The 19,201-nt window shown below is 36.7% G+C and overlaps 1 protein-coding gene across 5 annotated transcripts in view; it reads right to left on the bottom strand.

The window, feature by feature from the left end:
• The window catches only part of LOC122781817 (guanine nucleotide exchange factor VAV3-like), a 45,398-nt gene that overhangs the window by 17,989 nt on the left and 8,208 nt on the right, over nucleotides 1-19,201 (bottom strand). For 4 of the 5 annotated variants that reach the window (XM_044045874.1, XM_044045857.1, XM_044045894.1 and 1 more), the window contains exons 3-19: nucleotides 16,793-16,851; nucleotides 15,956-16,021; nucleotides 15,227-15,344; nucleotides 14,566-14,658; nucleotides 14,347-14,415; nucleotides 14,164-14,267; nucleotides 13,146-13,245; nucleotides 12,577-12,672; nucleotides 10,828-10,896; nucleotides 9,811-9,897; nucleotides 8,744-8,829; nucleotides 8,371-8,503; nucleotides 6,061-6,170; nucleotides 4,397-4,498; nucleotides 3,293-3,384; nucleotides 2,397-2,419; nucleotides 756-780 (exon numbers count right to left, since the gene is read on the bottom strand). In XM_044045874.1, coding sequence (XP_043901809.1) covers nucleotides 756-780; nucleotides 2,397-2,419; nucleotides 3,293-3,384; nucleotides 4,397-4,498; nucleotides 6,061-6,170; nucleotides 8,371-8,503; nucleotides 8,744-8,829; nucleotides 9,811-9,897; nucleotides 10,828-10,896; nucleotides 12,577-12,672; nucleotides 13,146-13,245; nucleotides 14,164-14,267; nucleotides 14,347-14,415; nucleotides 14,566-14,658; nucleotides 15,227-15,344; nucleotides 15,956-16,021; nucleotides 16,793-16,851 — 1,432 coding nt within the window. The remainder of the gene's footprint in view (nucleotides 1-755; nucleotides 781-2,396; nucleotides 2,420-3,292; nucleotides 3,385-4,396; nucleotides 4,499-6,060; nucleotides 6,171-8,370; nucleotides 8,504-8,743; nucleotides 8,830-9,810; nucleotides 9,898-10,827; nucleotides 10,897-12,576; nucleotides 12,673-13,145; nucleotides 13,246-14,163; nucleotides 14,268-14,346; nucleotides 14,416-14,565; nucleotides 14,659-15,226; nucleotides 15,345-15,955; nucleotides 16,022-16,792; nucleotides 16,852-19,201) is intronic. The other variant, XM_044045865.1, reaches the window with a different exon arrangement.

Genomic DNA, 19,201 nt, shown 5'->3' with positions numbered 1-19,201 from the left:
TCAGACGCAGCTCCCCTGCAAATCAGCCGCAGGAAACTATTATGGTGACCTCCACTGAATGGAATATCTCACATTCATGTTTTTAATGAGAACAATAAGCACAGCTGTCTTTCTTATAAAGCCCCCTATGGAAATTGATTTATCATGAAGGCACAGCTCAGCAGTTGAGACTGAGGCATATAGACTGCTGGAAGTGCTGCCAGTATTTCTCCTGCCATTGTTCTAATAATGATTCCACCTACTCCAATTCATCTCAATGCCGTCAAGGGCTTAGGCGTCACAGCACGTGGTGAGGAAAGGTTGCTTTTTGCTTCTTTTCTTACATTTGCCAAGAGGAAACTCATTTCCTGCTTTGAACGTGGATAAATTCATGTCTGTGAGCATTTCATCTTCAGGGTTTTTGTGGCTAAAGGGGAAAAAGTTGTATAATATTTGATCAGGAATGTGAGATGGTTATGAAAACAACAAAAGATTAGCTTTAAACCCTTTAAACCACCATCTATGTGCTCCAGGTTTCACTCTGGCATCAACCAACCAACTCCTTTTTTTAACAGAACAAAGACACTTATTCACTTATTGCAATTCATTGCAACTTCATTTCATCATTTTTAACATAAACATTTAAATCTTAAGCAAATTAGTTTGGAGCCCCCAAAAAAATCTCCCGCTACCCATCTGTGGACCCCGAGCCAGACTTTGGGAATCACTGCTGAAAACAGTTTCACAGAAGTTATCATGTGGTCAGGCCAACTGACCTGGATCTGGTGGTGTTGTGTTTTCCTGTTAACAGAGAGACAAGGCACAAAGAATGACAAAGGAAACACATTACAAATTAAAGCAATAAATAAATAATGGACAATGGTATTGGGAATGATATATATACACAGAAACCCTGTCTAAGTTCAGCCTAACCCGAGGAATGAGTCATACTCTTAAAACTGTCATCTGTGAAGGTTATACAGATATCAAAGTACAATTTATGAGTGTCTGTGACTGTGGATTTTTAGCTTTATTTGGTAAAAAAATTAAAAAGCACAGAAATGTTCCCAGACTTTTTATCGTCATAACCATTCAGGGTATCATATAGTGTTGACTAATTATGGATTATCTGCCACAAATTAAATTTACAGCAAAGTGGAAGGACACTGTTTAAAAGCGTGCTCATATGGTGAATTATGAAGAGCCTTAAAGGTCCAACATGCAAAATTCTGCCTCAGATCTGTGTTCACGAGACCAGCCATTCTTAACACTCCCTTTGTTTCTTAACTTAACGAAAGCTCAGCGGTCCAGATGCCCTGAATACAATGTGCATGCTGTAACAACACGTACACGGGAAGTAACAAGCTTCACAATGGCGGAAATTAGTTAGTAATAAGTAATAAGTATCCAGCTGAAAGCAGCTTTCAGGATTTACATCCACAGAAAGCTCATTCTTTGGCTTAAATGGTGTCAGACAAGGATAGAGATAAGACTAGGGTTCATTTTAGTCTGGCATTTCTGTAATGGACAGTTCCAAATGAGCTGCAAAAGGGCTCCGAATGACTCAGAGCTATAGCTTCTCTTCTTCTGCACTTGTATCATTTGATACATCCTTCATGTTATACGACTGTTCTCCTTGTAATCAGTTAAACCAGACATGACTGCATGCTAAACTGCAAGGAAAATTCTTTTTTTTTATTATTTTTTTGAAATGTTCTCACTATTGCACTGTATTTTTGCACTTTTTTAATCTTATTTTATTATATATTTTTTTATTCTTATTCTTATTTTTATTCTATTCTCTTTTTTCACAACTGAGCTGTGGTGAATGTGTGTTTCCCCCCTGGGGGAGGAAGAAAGTCAATTCAATTCAATTCAACAGTGGTCTTTGCATCGCTTTTTTTATCCTGTAATCTGTGTGTTGGCCCTGCGATGGCCTGGCAACCTGTCACATTTCACCCTATGTCACCTGGGTCACATGTGGAGGGTAAAGCGGTAGACAATGAATGAATGAATGAATGAATGATAAATCAATTCAATAGCAGGAGCTAGTGGTCTGGTAAAACAAAGCCTCTGCAGTGTGAAGGACTTTTTAAGTAATTAGTGGGCTAGAACTGTCTGCAAAATGAATGCAATAAACTGGACACATTAAACAGGCATTTTTTTACCATTATTGTAATATAATGTTTATGATTTCTTCTAGATTTACATGTAAATGCATTATTTTATTCAACATTTACTGAATCAATGCCTTCCTGTTAGTTAAATAGCTTCAAATACATATAAATGCATTCATTAACTATAACTGCACACAGTCTTCATTGTTTAACAGCCCAATATTGTCATATCTGCTGCATTATACAAGACATCAGTCATAGTATTGGCTTGGGAAAGAGGAGTCGGACTCCAGGTCTTACCTTTGTTCTTGACCTGGCAGAATCTGCAGTCAGGGGAGAAACAGACACAGTGTGAAGGACTGAGACAAAACAAGTGTGTGGTGACACCTTGACGTACAAACATCATCTGGTCCTCAGAGTGTAGAGCAGTGGTGTCAAACACATTTTCATTCAGGGGCCAAATACAGAACAATTTGATCCCAAGTGGGCCAAACCAGTCAAATATAGCATAATAACCTACAAACAACAAGCACTCCAAAAAAAGTTTCCCTTTGTTTAACATTTAGTTTTGTATACTTTTTTCTTTTCACAAAACACATTATAAACAACCCGACATTTCTTGAGAAATACAAGTGCAATTTCAACAATATCATGCCCAAGTTTACTATTTAGCCACAGGTACCTGCAACTGAAACATGTGAAATATGAAGGCCAGAGCTGCCTTTAGTTGTCTGGTACAGCATCAGAGTCCTGACAAGGGTAAGGGTTTTCTAATCATCTCATTTGTCTAATGTATTTTCTAACACATTTTCTTTAAGAGGGAATAATGAAATATTGAGTCTTTTTATTTATCCAAAAACAATCCACAGAACTTAAACATCTTAAGGCGTGAGAGTGGCACAAAACTAAAATGACCTGGTTGATCCTCCATGAATGTGTCGTGGATGTGTGTGAATAAATGAAATGTCACATCCTCATCAAAGTAACTCTACATTACATCTCTTGTAAAAGAAATGTTATATCATGAAAAAATGTGCCCTTGTTGTGATTCATACTATAAATAACAATAATCATTTTAAAAAGTGGGTCCACATATAAAACTCTAAAATGACATACTAACAAAAAAACATTCAAAGGAAGGAAGCAGCTTTTAAAGAAATAACAATAATAACAAAAGTAATAAATCTCCATCTCACCTGTTCTGCCACACACTCCCAGTCGACCCAAACACTCCTTGTGAGCCCCCATACCACATTTCACACAGAGATAACCCTGATTAAAGATGCCCCTGTAACAATAAAACCATGGATACATGTCATGTACAGCTGACTCCTAAAGAGAAATACTTTGACATTTTGAATTTTCAGGCTCATGTCATTCTCAGGGTAGAATAAAAAGACACCGGAAATGTCCTTCAGCTTTCTGGAGCCATAAAACTAAGATGTTAAGATGTCTATATTGTACAATTCTAAGTCTTTGTTTCAATTAAAATGTAGTGTTAATATGTGATTTTCATCTTCATTTTCATTCAACACCTTGGGGAAATTTAACTGCAAACTAAAAGGTCACAGTGTCTCCTCTGTGCCTTTAATTTGAATAAAAGATTTGAAGTGAAGTTTGAGGAAAAACTTTCAACTTTTAATATTATTGCGCCATAGGGATTGTGATCTACAGTAGACAGTAGGCATATAATAAAACACAAAAACAACAAAGATAGTCGTAGCTCACTTCTCTTTGTAACTCGGCTCAGATGCAAAGGATCTGCATTTTATGGCATTTTTCAAGCGTTAAACACCATTCAAAGCTGTTTTGTGCTACGATTTTGCAATCACAGGTTAATACATCACTTCTTCTATCAATCATCTATCATTACATTCATACACTGTTGACTGTCTGGGGCAAACTGCAGAGGTAAGTGTCCTGCCCATTGGCATGTAGACTAGTGGTGCTTTTCCATAATACAGTTGTAGCACTATGTAACTTGACTTGATTCTACTCTGGGGGTTTTTATGCTTGACGTCAACAGACTGCCGGCCACTGATTGGTCAGAGAGTGTCGTCACCGGAAGAGTCATGAGCGCAATGTCTGACACAAGAATCAAACAAATTTCAGAGGAGGCAAGTAGAACCGAGTCGTTCTAGAACTGTATCATGGAAAAGTGCCATATCAGAGCTGGGGATCTAACCCACAACCTTCCAGGTGAAAGACAATGAGGCATCAAGTCCCACATAGCAACATTTTTACTCCACTGCAACATCACCATTTCTATCAAAGAGAAATACACAACGCTGGACTGATACCTGAGCAAGAGTTGACAAAAGCTACAGGACGTGATCCTTTCAAACGTGTGCATCTTGAACTGGTGCGAGTTGTGGTTTGCTTTTTCTGGTCGGATATTTGATCTGAGACACAGAGGCAGGGAAAAAATATACAGTGAGTTCAATGCAAACAAGACGACATGTTGACACTGAAGCCAGGGCCTCAAACTCAGACTTCTCGTCTTATCCGGAGGGAGCTGGCCCATCAGTTCATCATTATGATGTTTAATGTCATTTATTTAATGATGTGCTAAACCTCATATTTTATAATTATAAAAAATATTCTTGATGTCAATTGCTAAAATGGGCCTGTTTCCATTATAACTGTGTGGGTGTTCATTATTAAAACTTGTTGAGAAATTTCAGTCGGAACCAAAGGGGTGGACCAATCAATCAACTCTGTCGTTGCTATTTCTACAGCCATGCTGTTCTCACTGCTAAAACTATGTGGCAATTAAATTTAAGTGGGAAAACCTTTCTTTCAGTTCTCACAAAATGTGTAATTTTCATCATGTAGGTTATTCCTCCACCTGAATGAAATAAAAGCTATTTTATCCCCAGCATGAGCATATGTATAAAATCAAAAGGCTTGTATCTGCACAGAAAAATCTCATTTTGAACTCCATATGTTCAAATACAAGAGGCGGTAGACGTGTGTGGCAGTAACAGGCCTCTGACACAAAAACATTTTTATGGTTGAAAACTTAAACTGAGTGCTCCCATGAATTCCACATACTGTAGGTACAATTCTCAATTTTTGAAGAGGCTCTTCTGGAAAAACAGTTTAAAGACTGAGGTGAAAAAAAGTCTGAAATCCTTGACAACAGTGGTACAGAGCAATATTTGTTATTTTTTAATAATCAGAATGAGTCGATTATTATTTACTAATCAGCCACAATTATTAGAAATTAACCATTTTTGGTGTTGAAAACCTTTTCTAAGTCAATAATACTTAAACACATAATTATATATTATGTATTATATATTTTATACATATATATATACATATATATATATATAAATATATATATACCCAAAGGTTACATGACAATTTAGAGCAATATTAATAAAAAAAAAAAGTTACAAAATGTACAAATCCTGAATTTCCCATAGTTTGAAGAAAAGTAAAACCCTGCTGTTTTACTTTTCTTCAAACCATGGGAACCATGTTCTCTTTTTGAGGTTTGGAGCCGGTGTCAAGAGCCTATAGTGGGGAAATAAGCATGTTTCCTCTAAAAGAACACATGACATGTCAAATGGTGCCGGTTTGTTCATCCCCACATACAACATTCAGTCGATCAGAGTGACAATCGTACATATCTGCTTGCAAAATGCAAAAAAAAAAAAAAACGCATCTATATTTAAAGAACCACTGAGCAAAAGTGATTCCTTTGTATTTTGTGTATTTTTGTGTGTGTGTGTTATCGTACTGTCGTCATCAGTGTGTGCTTGGTTACAGCAAAGACCTGATCAAACACAGCACATGACATGAGTCAACACTTCCCTCGGCCTTGAAACAACATGCATGCAAACAGAGACAAATGAAAACTACACACATTTTCTTCTTCCTGTCACAAACACATTGGTCTAATGTGTTGATCACAATCTGCCTGGACTGTGGTGTTTAAAGTCTTGTTTGTACTTACATGGCCATTTCAAACTGATCCAGCCACTTCTTCATCAGCTCTCTGGTCTTGAAAAAGAGCTCATAGCCTGTGTAGCCCTGCTGGTGAGTCACATAGAACCCATAGCACCACTGTTTGGGTCCAGAAGGAGACAGCCATCAAAACAAATGTATTTTCTCATGCAATCATCAGAACATATGAAATGCCACGTGGATAGATTCACACTGCAACGATCATCTTGCAGAACATAAACATTCAGCGAGTTAAAAGTGCATCAACCTTTGTGAATTTGCATGTTTGTGTTTGTTTTCATCTCTTTTGCGGATCAATAACGCATGCAGGGTCGCTAAGATGAGAAAGAAGAAACACTGTGTAATCCACAGCAAGTGGCAGACACTCTGCTTCAAAAAATGGAAAAATGGAACTAGAGGCGTGGCTAAAAATACAAACCTGATAAATGAATCCTTTAAGTGCTGAAAACAATCATTTTAAGGTAACAGAAGTCCAGTCTAATCGTTTTTTGCACTTACTGTAAATGACTACTGAGAAGACTGTCAATTCCTTCCTGTCAATTGCAATGGAAAATACTTATTTTAACCCAACTGGCACTCTTAATACTAAAGGAATATTCCTAGATTTGAGAAACACATATTTCAATGTCTTGCACTCTTGCAGTTATGACCACACCACATGGTAAATAGTCTAATGGGCACTTGTGTCATTCGTCTCTATTGAAATTCTTTTTAGAAGCTATAAAAAATCATAATAAGTGGACGACACATGAAAACATGATGTCAGAGCTTCACTAAATGTAAAAATGTGGCAAGACAATTAAAGGAGAAATCTGGAGTTACAGACATTCTAGGTCTACTTTGACAAGTTTAATTATTTTCTATTGTACAGTTTAAAAACCTCAACTGTAGCCATCTATAAATGTCCCATATATGCACGCATATCTGTTAGAATAAAATATATGTCTTGCTTGCTTGTTTTCTCTTGTGAAACACATTCAGGTATAGTGCCACCTGCAGTCCTCACAGGTGAAGTGCCTTGCCAATGGGCATGATCGGCCAGGCTTGCAAAGTCATGAGTGTTTTAGGGCTCTGCTGACGTGTGTTCAATCACTGATGACACCACATTCACACACAGTGAAGTTTCATGATATATGGCTATAAGCAGCCTTGAAGGACTGCACACATTCATCACCTGATATTAGCATGAGTGTGTGTGTGTGTGTGTGGTAAAGTGGAAATACTGTAGTTATACACAGAGTGTGCATGTTTGTGTATATCTGTCTTTTTCTGATGTTGTTTTCTTATTTCACTCCAAAGAAGTACTCGTGTATGTGTCTCTGTCCTTTTTGTGTGGCTGGTGATTGATGACGCTGTTCATTGGAAGATGGACGGGATAAAAATAAAGGGTAATGACACCTCCAAGCACTATTTATGTCATTGCATGTTTAGTACAATATTGTTGATTTATAAGACACAACCAGGAGTAATCAAGCCCATAACGTCACAAAGTCAACTCTCTGCAATGACAATATCCCACACAGACCTAAACAGACATACACCATGACAACAATATAGTCATTACAGATGATAATAGAATAATAGAATGAAACATACACAGAACCACCCCATTATGGCAAGCTGTCACTGTGAGGTTAGCAATCAACACTAGAGTGAGAAGACACCATCTGTGAGCACACATCAACAAGCCCCCTTCACCGTGGTACAGCCCGCAAACGTTCCACACAAGGTGAAAAATAGCATGTGGTACAAAGTGTATGAGGTGTCAAAACAGATCCATGTAGGGTTCTAAATCTGGATGTTCCACAACAGAGAAACCCCCACTGTCCCTGCACCAACAAACTGCAAGATATAAGCTTTGATTTTTCTTTATTACACCGCAAAAACTGATTTTCAACAAAGCCAAACCAGCGAAACCAACCATTGCGTACCAGTAACACGCTAAAACAATGGTTTGAGTGCTAATATAAGACATTCTAATAATTTATCACAAGCAAAGAAATTCGGTCATGTACGAAATGTCCAAATCTAAGGTTTTGACCAGTTTTCTTGTTAATATTTTATGGAACATTACAGTCTGAAAGTGGCTAAAATCACAGGCTAGTTTTATGTATTCTAGCCAAAAAAAAGAAAGAAAGAAATTTCAATAAATGTAAGAATATTTGCCTTATTTCTGTTGGGGCAGTTTTTGCAGTGTAGCCAATTAAATGATGTACAATATTACATGGGAACATGTCCATTGTGGTATTTCTTTGTATTTACAGGAAATAAAACAAAAATAATGAAAATGCTCACTGACCTTTTTACTCTCTCTGTCAGAGGTGGGGTTGTCCGTGACCCTGAAGTAGTTGAGGTCGAGGATGTCCTTCATCTCATAGTTGTCTCCTCGTCTCTTGCAAATGATGACAGCCACGTCAAATAAAAAGATGTGTCTGCACAGTCAAAGAAGTTATACTTTAATGTACAGTAAATAATGTCATTTAATGTGTTGTGAATGTAAAAGTGAACAATGCAAGACCTTTTCATTTAGATTCAATGTTACCCATGCATTCACTGATGACTGTGAAATAACCCCCTATATCTGGCCTGAATAATGATATAGTAACGGTGACTTAATAAGACATTTTATTGATTTAACATTCTATTTGACAATGAAAGTGAAGCAGAGCCACCTGTCTAGTTTCCTCCTGTCAATGCTGGAGAACACGCGCACCTCTCCGTCTCCTTTTGGACGCCCAAAGCTGATGAGAGGTTGATTCTGCAAGAAACACAAAATAAACGGTTTTAAAATAAAATATGGACACCACAAAAGCTCATGTGCAACATATAGTGTTTTGTCATGTCAAATTTCTGATATCTAGACCTTCTCCCAGTGTTAGTCTTGAGTATTTTTTGCTTCTATATTGACATGAAATGAGAGATTGATTCAGAGTGGTTTACAGCAGCTCTACCTCCATCACGTGTCACTCACACACCAAACTGATGCAGATTCCTCAGGCTCTTGTTGTACCTTGTTATGACAAATGACATTCACTTAAGGGAATCCTTATGGCCTGAGAAGCTCTCATATTGCCCATATTCTGCTTCTGTTTCTATTAAATGATCAACCTTATCTCATCCTGTTCTACTTTCTCATTACCAAACTTTGTCATGTGTTGCATGATGCATCTATTATATGTTTTTTGCCTGAAGCGACACTGTCAGAGGCATATGCTGAATATGGTGTTTTAATGAAGTAAGAATTCATTTATTAGACTGGATCTGCTGTAGCCAGATGTTGCTGTTCAGTTAGATGTTCCCTATAATGTGTGGAATTTGGAAAAAGTCTATTCAACTCTCACAATGCAAAAAGCTTGTTTTGTCCCTACATATTCAAAAAGTCAAACAGTTTCAATTTATGACAAAGAAAGGCAAGAAATGTGCAAGTGGAAGTTTAGTCCTTTTACTAAAATGGTTCATTTATCACCTAAATAGCTGTTAAATGATTAATCATCAACAAGATTAATTTCATGTCAGCAGAGTTTCTAAACCTCAGGTTTAACTTTATATTTATGATCATATTCAAGAAATTTCTTGTTCTTTTTTCTAAAAAAAAGGAGAAGGAAACATTTGCAATAGTGCAAAGAGTCAATGGGTTGCAATGGCAACTGATGAATTACGACAGAAAAACAACATGGCTTCCTGACGTTTGTACAGTAACAGTCTTTGTTAGTGTTAAAGAAAGATTTTTCTGACTTACCAAGTTTTCGATAGACCTCTGGTACTGGTCGATCTCCCTCAGTGTCTCATTATCTCGCTTCATCTCGTTGACATACTGAGCCAAGTCCTGGACACACACACACACACACACACACACACACATTGTTTATTGAGTGTTTGTATATAAACTGCTGCTGTAAATTAAACTTCAACACACTAAATGACGCTTTTCCATTATAAAGTCCTAGCACTGCTCGGCTCTATTCTACACAGTTTGGTATCAGGGACGTTGATTTCCATGGCTTCATAGAACCTCCTCACCGCGGTCGCAGTCATCATAGCACAGCTGCACGAAAGTGACGTGATGTTGGTTTATAAATGACGCAAACTTTGACGAGCAACGACCAGAGTACAGACAGAAATCTGGCTGAATGGGTTGTGATTCGGCTCATTTCACCAGCGCTGTTGCTACATACACCAGACTCCTCTGTTAAATATTACCGTGCTAAATGTTGGAGATTAACATCTCTAACAACTAGGGCGATGTCAATAGATTCCAGAGTAATCTCACGTGTTGAAATGTGTTAATCTAGATTAACAGCAATGAAAAGTTTCCTTTCCTTCTCGTGACTAATTGAATGAGTAATGAGACAGTGTGCATTTCAGACACCATTATTTAATTGCATCTGTCTTTTTAAACACAGAACTACACATAGAACGATGTGATTTCAGAGAGACTCAGGTCAACGGGGTCATGTTCCCAGTGTTGGTATGAATCAAAACTGTCGTCGTATATTTTCTGTGCTCCTGTCGTTGAAATATTACAGCCACAGTCTATGCATTTCCTGTATTCCTGTCACATTCAGCACTCAGTTCAGCACTTGGGTGATGAAAATTAGGTTTAAATAACGTTTTGATCTGTAGTGGTGAAACATGAATGATTTTTTTCCCATGTGATGGAAGTTGCTCGTGGCAGAGCATAAATTAGCCTTCCACCAGTAACGAGCTGAAATGGCAGCGATTACAGAGCATTTACCATGAGCACTGCTGCACTTACCTTCATGGCATCCAGAGCGATCTTCAGGTTACTTATTTCAACAGCATCGTGAGTGTGTTTGACCAGCTCCTGGTGGAGGAGGACAGAGGAGACACATTGACAATACTCAGATATCATGGTGTACACATATGGAACTCTAAAGTTCAAGTAGCCAAGAGATTGTCATTGTTAGAAATGTTTAAATAACAATAATAATAATAATTTGTTTTTACTTTTAGTTATCTAATTTTTCCTTTTTGTTTCTTTCTTTTCGTCTGTGGCTTCTTGATGTCTCCTGACATGTTTTACTATTCCTTTTCCTTCTGAGTTTCATGCTATTGGTGTGTACAAAAAAAATCTAACAAATATAAAATAAAATGAAATGAATAACATTCAGAACTGGGTTAACACTTCTTGTTGATGTTTTCTTTTTTTCGTTCTACTTGCATCCACCTGTTTGAAACTGTTTTGGTTCATTTATTGAAGCATCATCCTGTCCTTCAGTGTTGAGACGACCAAACGTAACAAAGTTAAAAAGACAAACATATGATTTCTATTTCTCCTGAATACATTTTCATAACCAAACACAGAAGTTGAGGAATTATGTTCTCGTTCTCTCTGATTAATGAACACATGGGAGTGTATTTGGAAAAGTAACCTGCACTGAGGAACCAATCTGTTGATGAAATCTGTCCAAAGTCTCCAGTGGAAGTCTCATTAGCATCAAAACAACAGTCAGTAAAGGAGACAAAAATATACAAATTTGAGTCATTTAGACTATTTAATTACTACTGCAGTGTCATGTAATCATAGTTACGATGACATGTAGTCTCTTTAATACAGCTGTTTAATATCTATGATGGGTGGAATCACTTTAGGTTTTAATAACATCACAAAATGAAGAGATTGACTATTTGTCTATGTGCTGAAAGCCACAGCCACTCTCACTTAACTTCCACTTCACCTCTACCTCTTTCCCTTTCCTCTCTTTTTTGCCACTTAAGTGTCTCCTCAGGGAGGAAGTGAGGTGAAGTGGCTAAGCTCACTCAGGATCACCACCACACAGGCCCTTTCCCTTCCACAACAGTTTCAAACCAGTCTCTAGTCATTGTCCTGCTCTGCCCAACCAGCTCCACTCTGACCCGTCATTCATACGAACCGAGGGAGACTCTGTCCCAAAACTCTGAGGATCGAGAGGGGGGAAGTGATCATTCTACACCGTGCTATACAAAACATGTCGAAAATCTAATGTTACATTTTTTAATACATTATACATTAATACATAAATCTTGTATTTGTCTTGACTAATTTAAACCACAGGTTGGAACAAGGGCCTTTCTGCATGGAGTTTGCATGTTCTCCCCGTGTGTGTGTGGCTTTTATCCAGGTTCTCCGGATATAAAGTGATTGAATGTGAGAGTGAATGGTAGTTTGTCTCTATGTGTGTGTGTGCCCCTGCGATGGACTGGTGAACTGTCCGAGGCGTACACCGCCTATCGCCCTATGTCAGCTGAGATTGGCACAGCACGCGGTAGATGATGGATGGAAGACTGTCACTGTCAGGGACTTGACTAAATACAATAGATGTGTTTTGTGAAGTCTGGATCTGCTCAGACATTGTGGAGTAAAGCAAACATGTGGAAAATGTCGCCATCTAGTGGATTTTAATATGCTTGGGTGGGAACGCCTGCAAGTTCACTTTGCTGATTTTAAGATAACATCAAAGAATGAAAACAGAACATTATGTAGAATCTCTGCGCGTCTCTCTACCTGAAGAAGCAGATGATACTTGAGGACTCTCTGCATTGGGACGACCAGCAGGTCGCTCAATGTGAACTTCCCATTGTTGGCCCTCTTGGAGCACTCCTGAAATAAATGCAAGAGGAATATTTATGTCAGTTTCTTTCTTTCATATTTTATGAAATTTAACTTCTCTTTCAGGCCCAAAACCAACAGAAAATGTTCAGTAAAAAAAACATGACTGTTGTGGTGGCTGTGTGATATGAGATTAACAATAAACAATATTATATTATTATTATTATTATTATTATTATTATTATTATTATTAATAACAATAATAATAATAATAATAATAATAATAATAATATTATTAATAATAATAACAATAATAATAATATTATTAATAATATTATTAATTAATTTTAACTTGATATTAGACTGGGGGCTGTATGTTTGAGACCTCTCTTGTAAAAAGATCAGAGATTTCTAAAGTCTTTTTTGTCAACAAGCTATGACATGACACTGTAGAGCTGTAGAGCACAAAATATAGATTAGAAGTGACTGATAAACTGTGTGTGTGTGGGGGTTAGGTGTCTAACCTCCAATTTAAGTCGGACATCCTCTCTCTCTTTGCAAACAAGGTCTAAAACAGCGATGGCGATCTCCACACGGCTGCAGTATATCCCATAGATGAGCAATCTATAGTTAAGAGGAGAGACAGTCAGACTGGGACGACATCAAACACAATGCTTTACTTACATGGAATATAAAAGGGTATCATAATGTAACTCATGTTATGTTGTATTTAAGAGATTATCTTTTCATAACACAGGCAAAAGAATGAAGAAAAGATGTTTTCTATTCTTTATTAATCCCCTAGGGGTAAATCTTTCTCTGCATTTAACCCATCTTCTACTGGGACCCTTCCTAGAAATGAGCAGTGCCAGGGAGCAATGGGGGTTGGGAACCTTGCTCAGAGGTACCCCAGCCCTTTACCCCAGCTCCAAACCAGCAACCCTCTAATTACAACAAGCCAAGTTCCCTTTCCACTTGGCCATGGGCTGACCACCCATCACAAAAAAAATACAGATTGATCCGTCAAAAACTGTATACAGATAGTTTCTTACAGAAGGACAATCTTACAAATAAACCCCACTGACAAAAACATAACCTTATAACCATAATTAGCTTCATCAGTGAAAATACTGACAATATTTTCTTTCTACCTTAGTGTCATGAAATTCTGCTAAATAATAATAATAGGTTTTTAAAAATGACAGATTTTCGTTTTCATTGCATTTTTTAAGAAATGGGGTTTGTACAATAATGTCTAAACCAGCTGGAAACACACAAACACGTTATATACAAATGAGACAAAGTTCAAGTCAAATAAACGGCTTCAAGTGTCTTTAGCAATTTAAAATGTTTAAATGTTCGCTCACTGCAGGGGAAAGTACAGCACGGTGTAGCAAACATAAAATGAAAGCATCTGTACCAGTAAAGCTGTTCTATGAGCTGTAACTATAAGCCAATGACATACTTTCATTAACACCTGCTTTTTAAACTTCACACCTCACGGACCTCACACACATATCAGTGTGGTTTGTCAGTATGTACCTCTCTTTGTAACTGATGAATATCTGATAGAGGTTTGAAGCGTTTTTGTTCAAGATGGAGTCCTGCACATCAACCATTAGGCTCTTGTGAACTTGAACCAGGTCCTGCAATGGATGGGAAAGCCATCAATGTCTAGTCAAACACATTTTTAGTAGACAAGGAGCAGATAGTTGGAGGACTTACGGGAATGTTGAGAAAGATTTTGTCAATTTCAGCAGCAGAGCAGAACTTCTTCAGCGGATTTAAAAAATACTAGTGAGAGAAAACAAAAACCTTTTTTTTTCAACTATATAAAGTCACTGTGCTACGTAAGAACAGAAATGTTGTTTTCTTCATATGAAGACAGCAGAATTTGCCGATCAGATGTCAATGCAGAGAAGATTATCGAGGCACGTTCCATACCTTCTCGATGGACTCCAGTGTGTCCGTGTATTTCTCCTCCGTCTGTTTGATCTCTGCGAGGCAGCAGCTTCGTACATCTAACTCCACCTGCTTCTAGAAATACAAAAAACTTAGATTTAGTTTTTTATATATATACATATACACACATATATACATATACACACATATATAACTACTATAGTGAAGTTATCAAATTGCACATATGTGATTAGTTTCTATTTTAATACACAAATAGACTTGCATGTATCATACAAGCTGAGACATGATTATATATTAAGCTACCCAAGCATATACTTCTATTATCAACAAAACTACAGTTTCCCAAAGGGTGGGTTGTGGCCAACTAATGGGCCTTGAAGGTAATACAGATGGGCTTCAGAGAGATTGAACAAATGAGTTCACATTATTCAAAACATTCAATTTTTGTGTTCCCGGAAAGAAAAGGCTAAATTACTTAAAAAGTATTAAACATATGGTATAAAATATTATATATGGTATGGTATATTATATATGGTTCTCATAACTTCAAGAGGTTAATGATACTCATTTTATTTATATAACACTTCTACAAAAAAAAGTTGTGTGTGTGTGTGTGTGTGTGTGTGTGTGTGTGTGTGTGTGTGTGTGTGTGTGTGTGTGAAAGAAATATGCAAAGTGGTACCTGTGGGGGCTGCTGTCCAGTCCTCATGAGATCTTCATAGATCTCTCCACCTGTGTCGTCCTCTTCCAGCCCATAGACTGCTGTGTACAAGTCGTCCTCATCCTCAAGCACATTCTCACTATAACACATGTGCACAGTACACACACACACACATACACATTAACACTTCTGTGTTGATCAGTCATAAATGATTTCTTGTGGCTAATGAAACAATAATAGCAGTTGTGTTTAAACAGCTCCTGTTTGTGTGTTTTCTGTCAATGAGAATCAGAGGCAGCATTTAGCGCTGAGACACGGAAACAATCTGCATGATTATAAATAGTTTTAAATACATGACAAATAATGAAGTCGCACAACAGTACATGAAAAATTTAGATGTGGCTGTGTTCTCGATCGTGGTTGTTAATCCGTCAATAAATAGATTAAGAGAAAATATGATCTCAAACTATACATAATTGATTTCCATTGTTTCCTCTTTAATATATTAAATCAAACAGTCAACAGAGTCTTGATGTGGGTGGTGTGCAAGCACTCAGCAAAAACATGCAGAATTACTCATTCATTTCCTCTGACAGTAACAGAGAAACGGAGCCAAGTCAAAACATGTGGGTGTCCAGACCCCTGGAGAGCATGGATGATGAGCAGAGTGTGCTGGTGCTGCCACTGAGCAAAATAATCATGTTCTATCAACATCAGTAACGGGCCCGCAGAGTGACGCCTCATACATACTCAATCAAGTCTTCCAGATTATTGTAAATGTCCTCGTCCTTTAGGCTCTCTTCTGTTGGGAATGGTCTAGAAAGGACAGCGAAACAGCATGAGTTTCAGTTTTGAACACACACAATTATTATTTTTTGATATAATTATTATAAATAATAATTCCCTTTTTTAAACTTAATTACTTTGCCACAACTTGTGTCATTCTGCGCTGTTCTTTCTTTAACAGTTATCAGAATGTATTGATTAAGATTGCTTTTGTTACAGCTACTCCAAACAAGAACTGAATATAAGCGATTCACAGCCTATACTAAGATATTAACTAAAGTACGATAACCTAAGAAAATGTAGAAAAAGAATAAAGATTATATACAATAAAACATTAACCTCCTTCAAATATACAAGACCTGAATAAATAAGTACCAATATATAGTGTATAAACAGTATTATAAAAAGTTAAAGAAACTAAACAAATGAAGAATGTATAACATTTAAGTGGCTTCATTTAAGTCCTTTGGGTTCTTTACCTCTCCCTGCACCGACATTTTTATCTTTATGTTCACATATATATATACTGCACAAAAATACAATGAAAAAATAACTATGAAAAATTTACTTGTTCAGGAAACTTTAAAAACAACCTTAACCTTAACCCATTATCAAGAAAGATTGATGGTTTGCATTTAATGATTTTTGAGGTCACAATAAAACATAAGCATGAATACAATGCTTATGGGAAATCTGGAAAATCTGCAAAATAATGAGTAGGACATTTAATATCTATTATTTGGTAAAAATGCTTGGGTCAGTTGAGGTCCAAGTCTGTGTTTGTAACGTTCAGTGACTTACTTGAATCCTGCTTGCTGTGCAATGGTTGTGTACGACAGCTTCGATAGTGTGTCCATAACCTGGTGAAACAAAGGTGAGTCAGTTCTCATTTCTGGATCAAAGGGAAGGTCTTAGAGAAATAAATAAAGACAGAGAAAGATTGTTGCCATGCTGTTAAATGTGTCACTACATCAACTTTCAAGGTTGTTCTTGCAAGTGGGATAAACCACAAGATTGTATGAAAATAAGATGGATGCCTCACATTAGACAGACATTAATCCAAAATCAATCTATTAAACCTAAAAACAAATGATTGTGTTACAGCAGCATTGTTTCAGGGACTTTACAACTCTTATAATCTTAAATATAAGACATAGAAAACTATGAGATAAAAGCCAAATATACATGTTAGGAAAACAAGATGTTAGAGAATAAATATTATAATAAAGTGTCAAGTGTGAGGGCATCCACTGCCACTAACCAGATAAACAAACCAAATAAACCACAATGAATATACTTTTATACTTTATACTTTTTTTCTACAAAAGCATCTCTTTTTCTACTTCTACTTTATGCTGGTGTTTTGTGAGTGGACAGCAAAGTAAGAATTTCATTGTACAGGGAAACGTGTTTCTTTACTGTGCATATGACAATAAACACTTTGAATCTTTGAATCTTGAATCTTGAATAATTAGTGCAACTAAGCCATTTTGTGCTAAAGTTCTAAATGAATATATTAGAATGGAACATGAGTAAAAACTACAAGTATGCAGTTTGTGCAAAATATTGGTTGAATCTTGTCTTTGAACCATTTGAAAATGCTTTAAATGGTTATTTACAGCCTTAAAAAAGCAGCAAACGAGCTACTGTGTGACAACCATTTACCAAATCTACGTCTAAGTCTTACGATCATGTCAAAGGCAACTAGAGCATGTACGCCTTTTTTTAGCATTAGAAACTAGCATACGAAAGACCTGCTACACAACTAGCTCAGTATTGAGTTTGACATCCTCATACCTCGGTGGCTGACATACCAACCTCAAAACCACCGGGGTGTTTCCTCTCATTCTTCTCTTATGTCATAAAATGCCCAGAAAATAATAATTAAAAAAAAGAAAATGCAAAGTGGTAGCAAATGCTAATAACAGCTAATGTATACGAAACAAGCAACAACATATACATCTACTTCCAGCAGCAAACAAAGTGAGTGAGTGAGTGAGTAAGTTAGTTAGTTAGTTAGTTAGTTAGTTAGTTTGCTGATGGAAGCTGAACATAATCATGACACTTGATCAAGTTTTGAAACCTAAATGTGTTAAATGTGACTTTGGTGAACAAAACAGAATCAAGCACATGAACATTTGATGCATAGTATGCAACTTTCCATTCTTTTTATTTTGTTTTATGTATTCATGCTCTGTGGAGTCAGAATCCTTTCTTTTACCTTCTCAAGTCATGTGGTTTCACCTGAATGTCAGATTTGATTTTCAGCCAACCTGATTTGACCTTCATTGTGCAAAGTGAGCGAATGTTTCAAGTTTCATAGCAGTGAGACAGTACCTACACCAAGGAGTTCATGTTTTTGGCTTTGTCTGCCTACCTGTCTGTCTGTGAGCAGCATTTAAAAATACTAAGAAATATTTTGATTACACCTTCTGGGAAGAAATTATTAGTGGTAATCTGGACATGGATTCAGGTCTTCTTCTCTGAATTATTTCTCAAGTACATTTTAACTATCAGCATGACATATGTGACACATATACACAAATGACGATGTTGTACAATGTTTATATATACCACAATGATCAAATCTCTAATTATAGAGTGAGAAATGTAATTTTGTTGAGATAAACTATTATAATTTACTTGATTTGTTTGTATTTTTTTCCTAATTACACTTTAAATTAACGGATTACTACATGACCTATTTGGGCCCTGACAACTGATAAGTAAATTCCTGTCATTAAATGTCTTCTAGTATCAGGATTAACCACCTACCAGTTGTACTTGTGGTTTTAACACTGCTCTATCACACTACACTAACAGAATTCTATTTTATGTCACATGAGACCTGTGTTTCACAAAGCCACAGCACTCATTCACACAGGAAGAGTGCAACTAAACAGGTAGATATCTAAGCCACCAACTATCTTCTCCACGGTGTCTGTGAAGCTAAATATTTGTGCTGCACTTGACTTGATAGAATAAAGTGACTGAAATCATTACATTTTACATGTTTATAATGACACAAAAACACAGATTGCATAGTTTTCTTGTTATTATTTCAGCCTTGTCAAGGTTCAAGGTTCCTTTATTGTCATTTACATGTCTGCACATTTGTGTAAAGTAGCTAATAATATGAATAGTCAATAATAATAAAAGAGTAAATAACAGAGAAAAAAAAGCACATAGGTATTTTTAACTCAACTCGGC

This window comes from Solea senegalensis, linkage group LG1 (assembly GCF_019176455.1).
Source record: "Solea senegalensis isolate Sse05_10M linkage group LG1, IFAPA_SoseM_1, whole genome shotgun sequence".
Classification (NCBI taxonomy): domain Eukaryota; kingdom Metazoa; phylum Chordata; class Actinopteri; order Pleuronectiformes; family Soleidae; genus Solea; species Solea senegalensis.
Note: the sequence above shows the minus strand (reverse complement) of the source record. Positions and strands in the feature narration are given on the sequence as shown.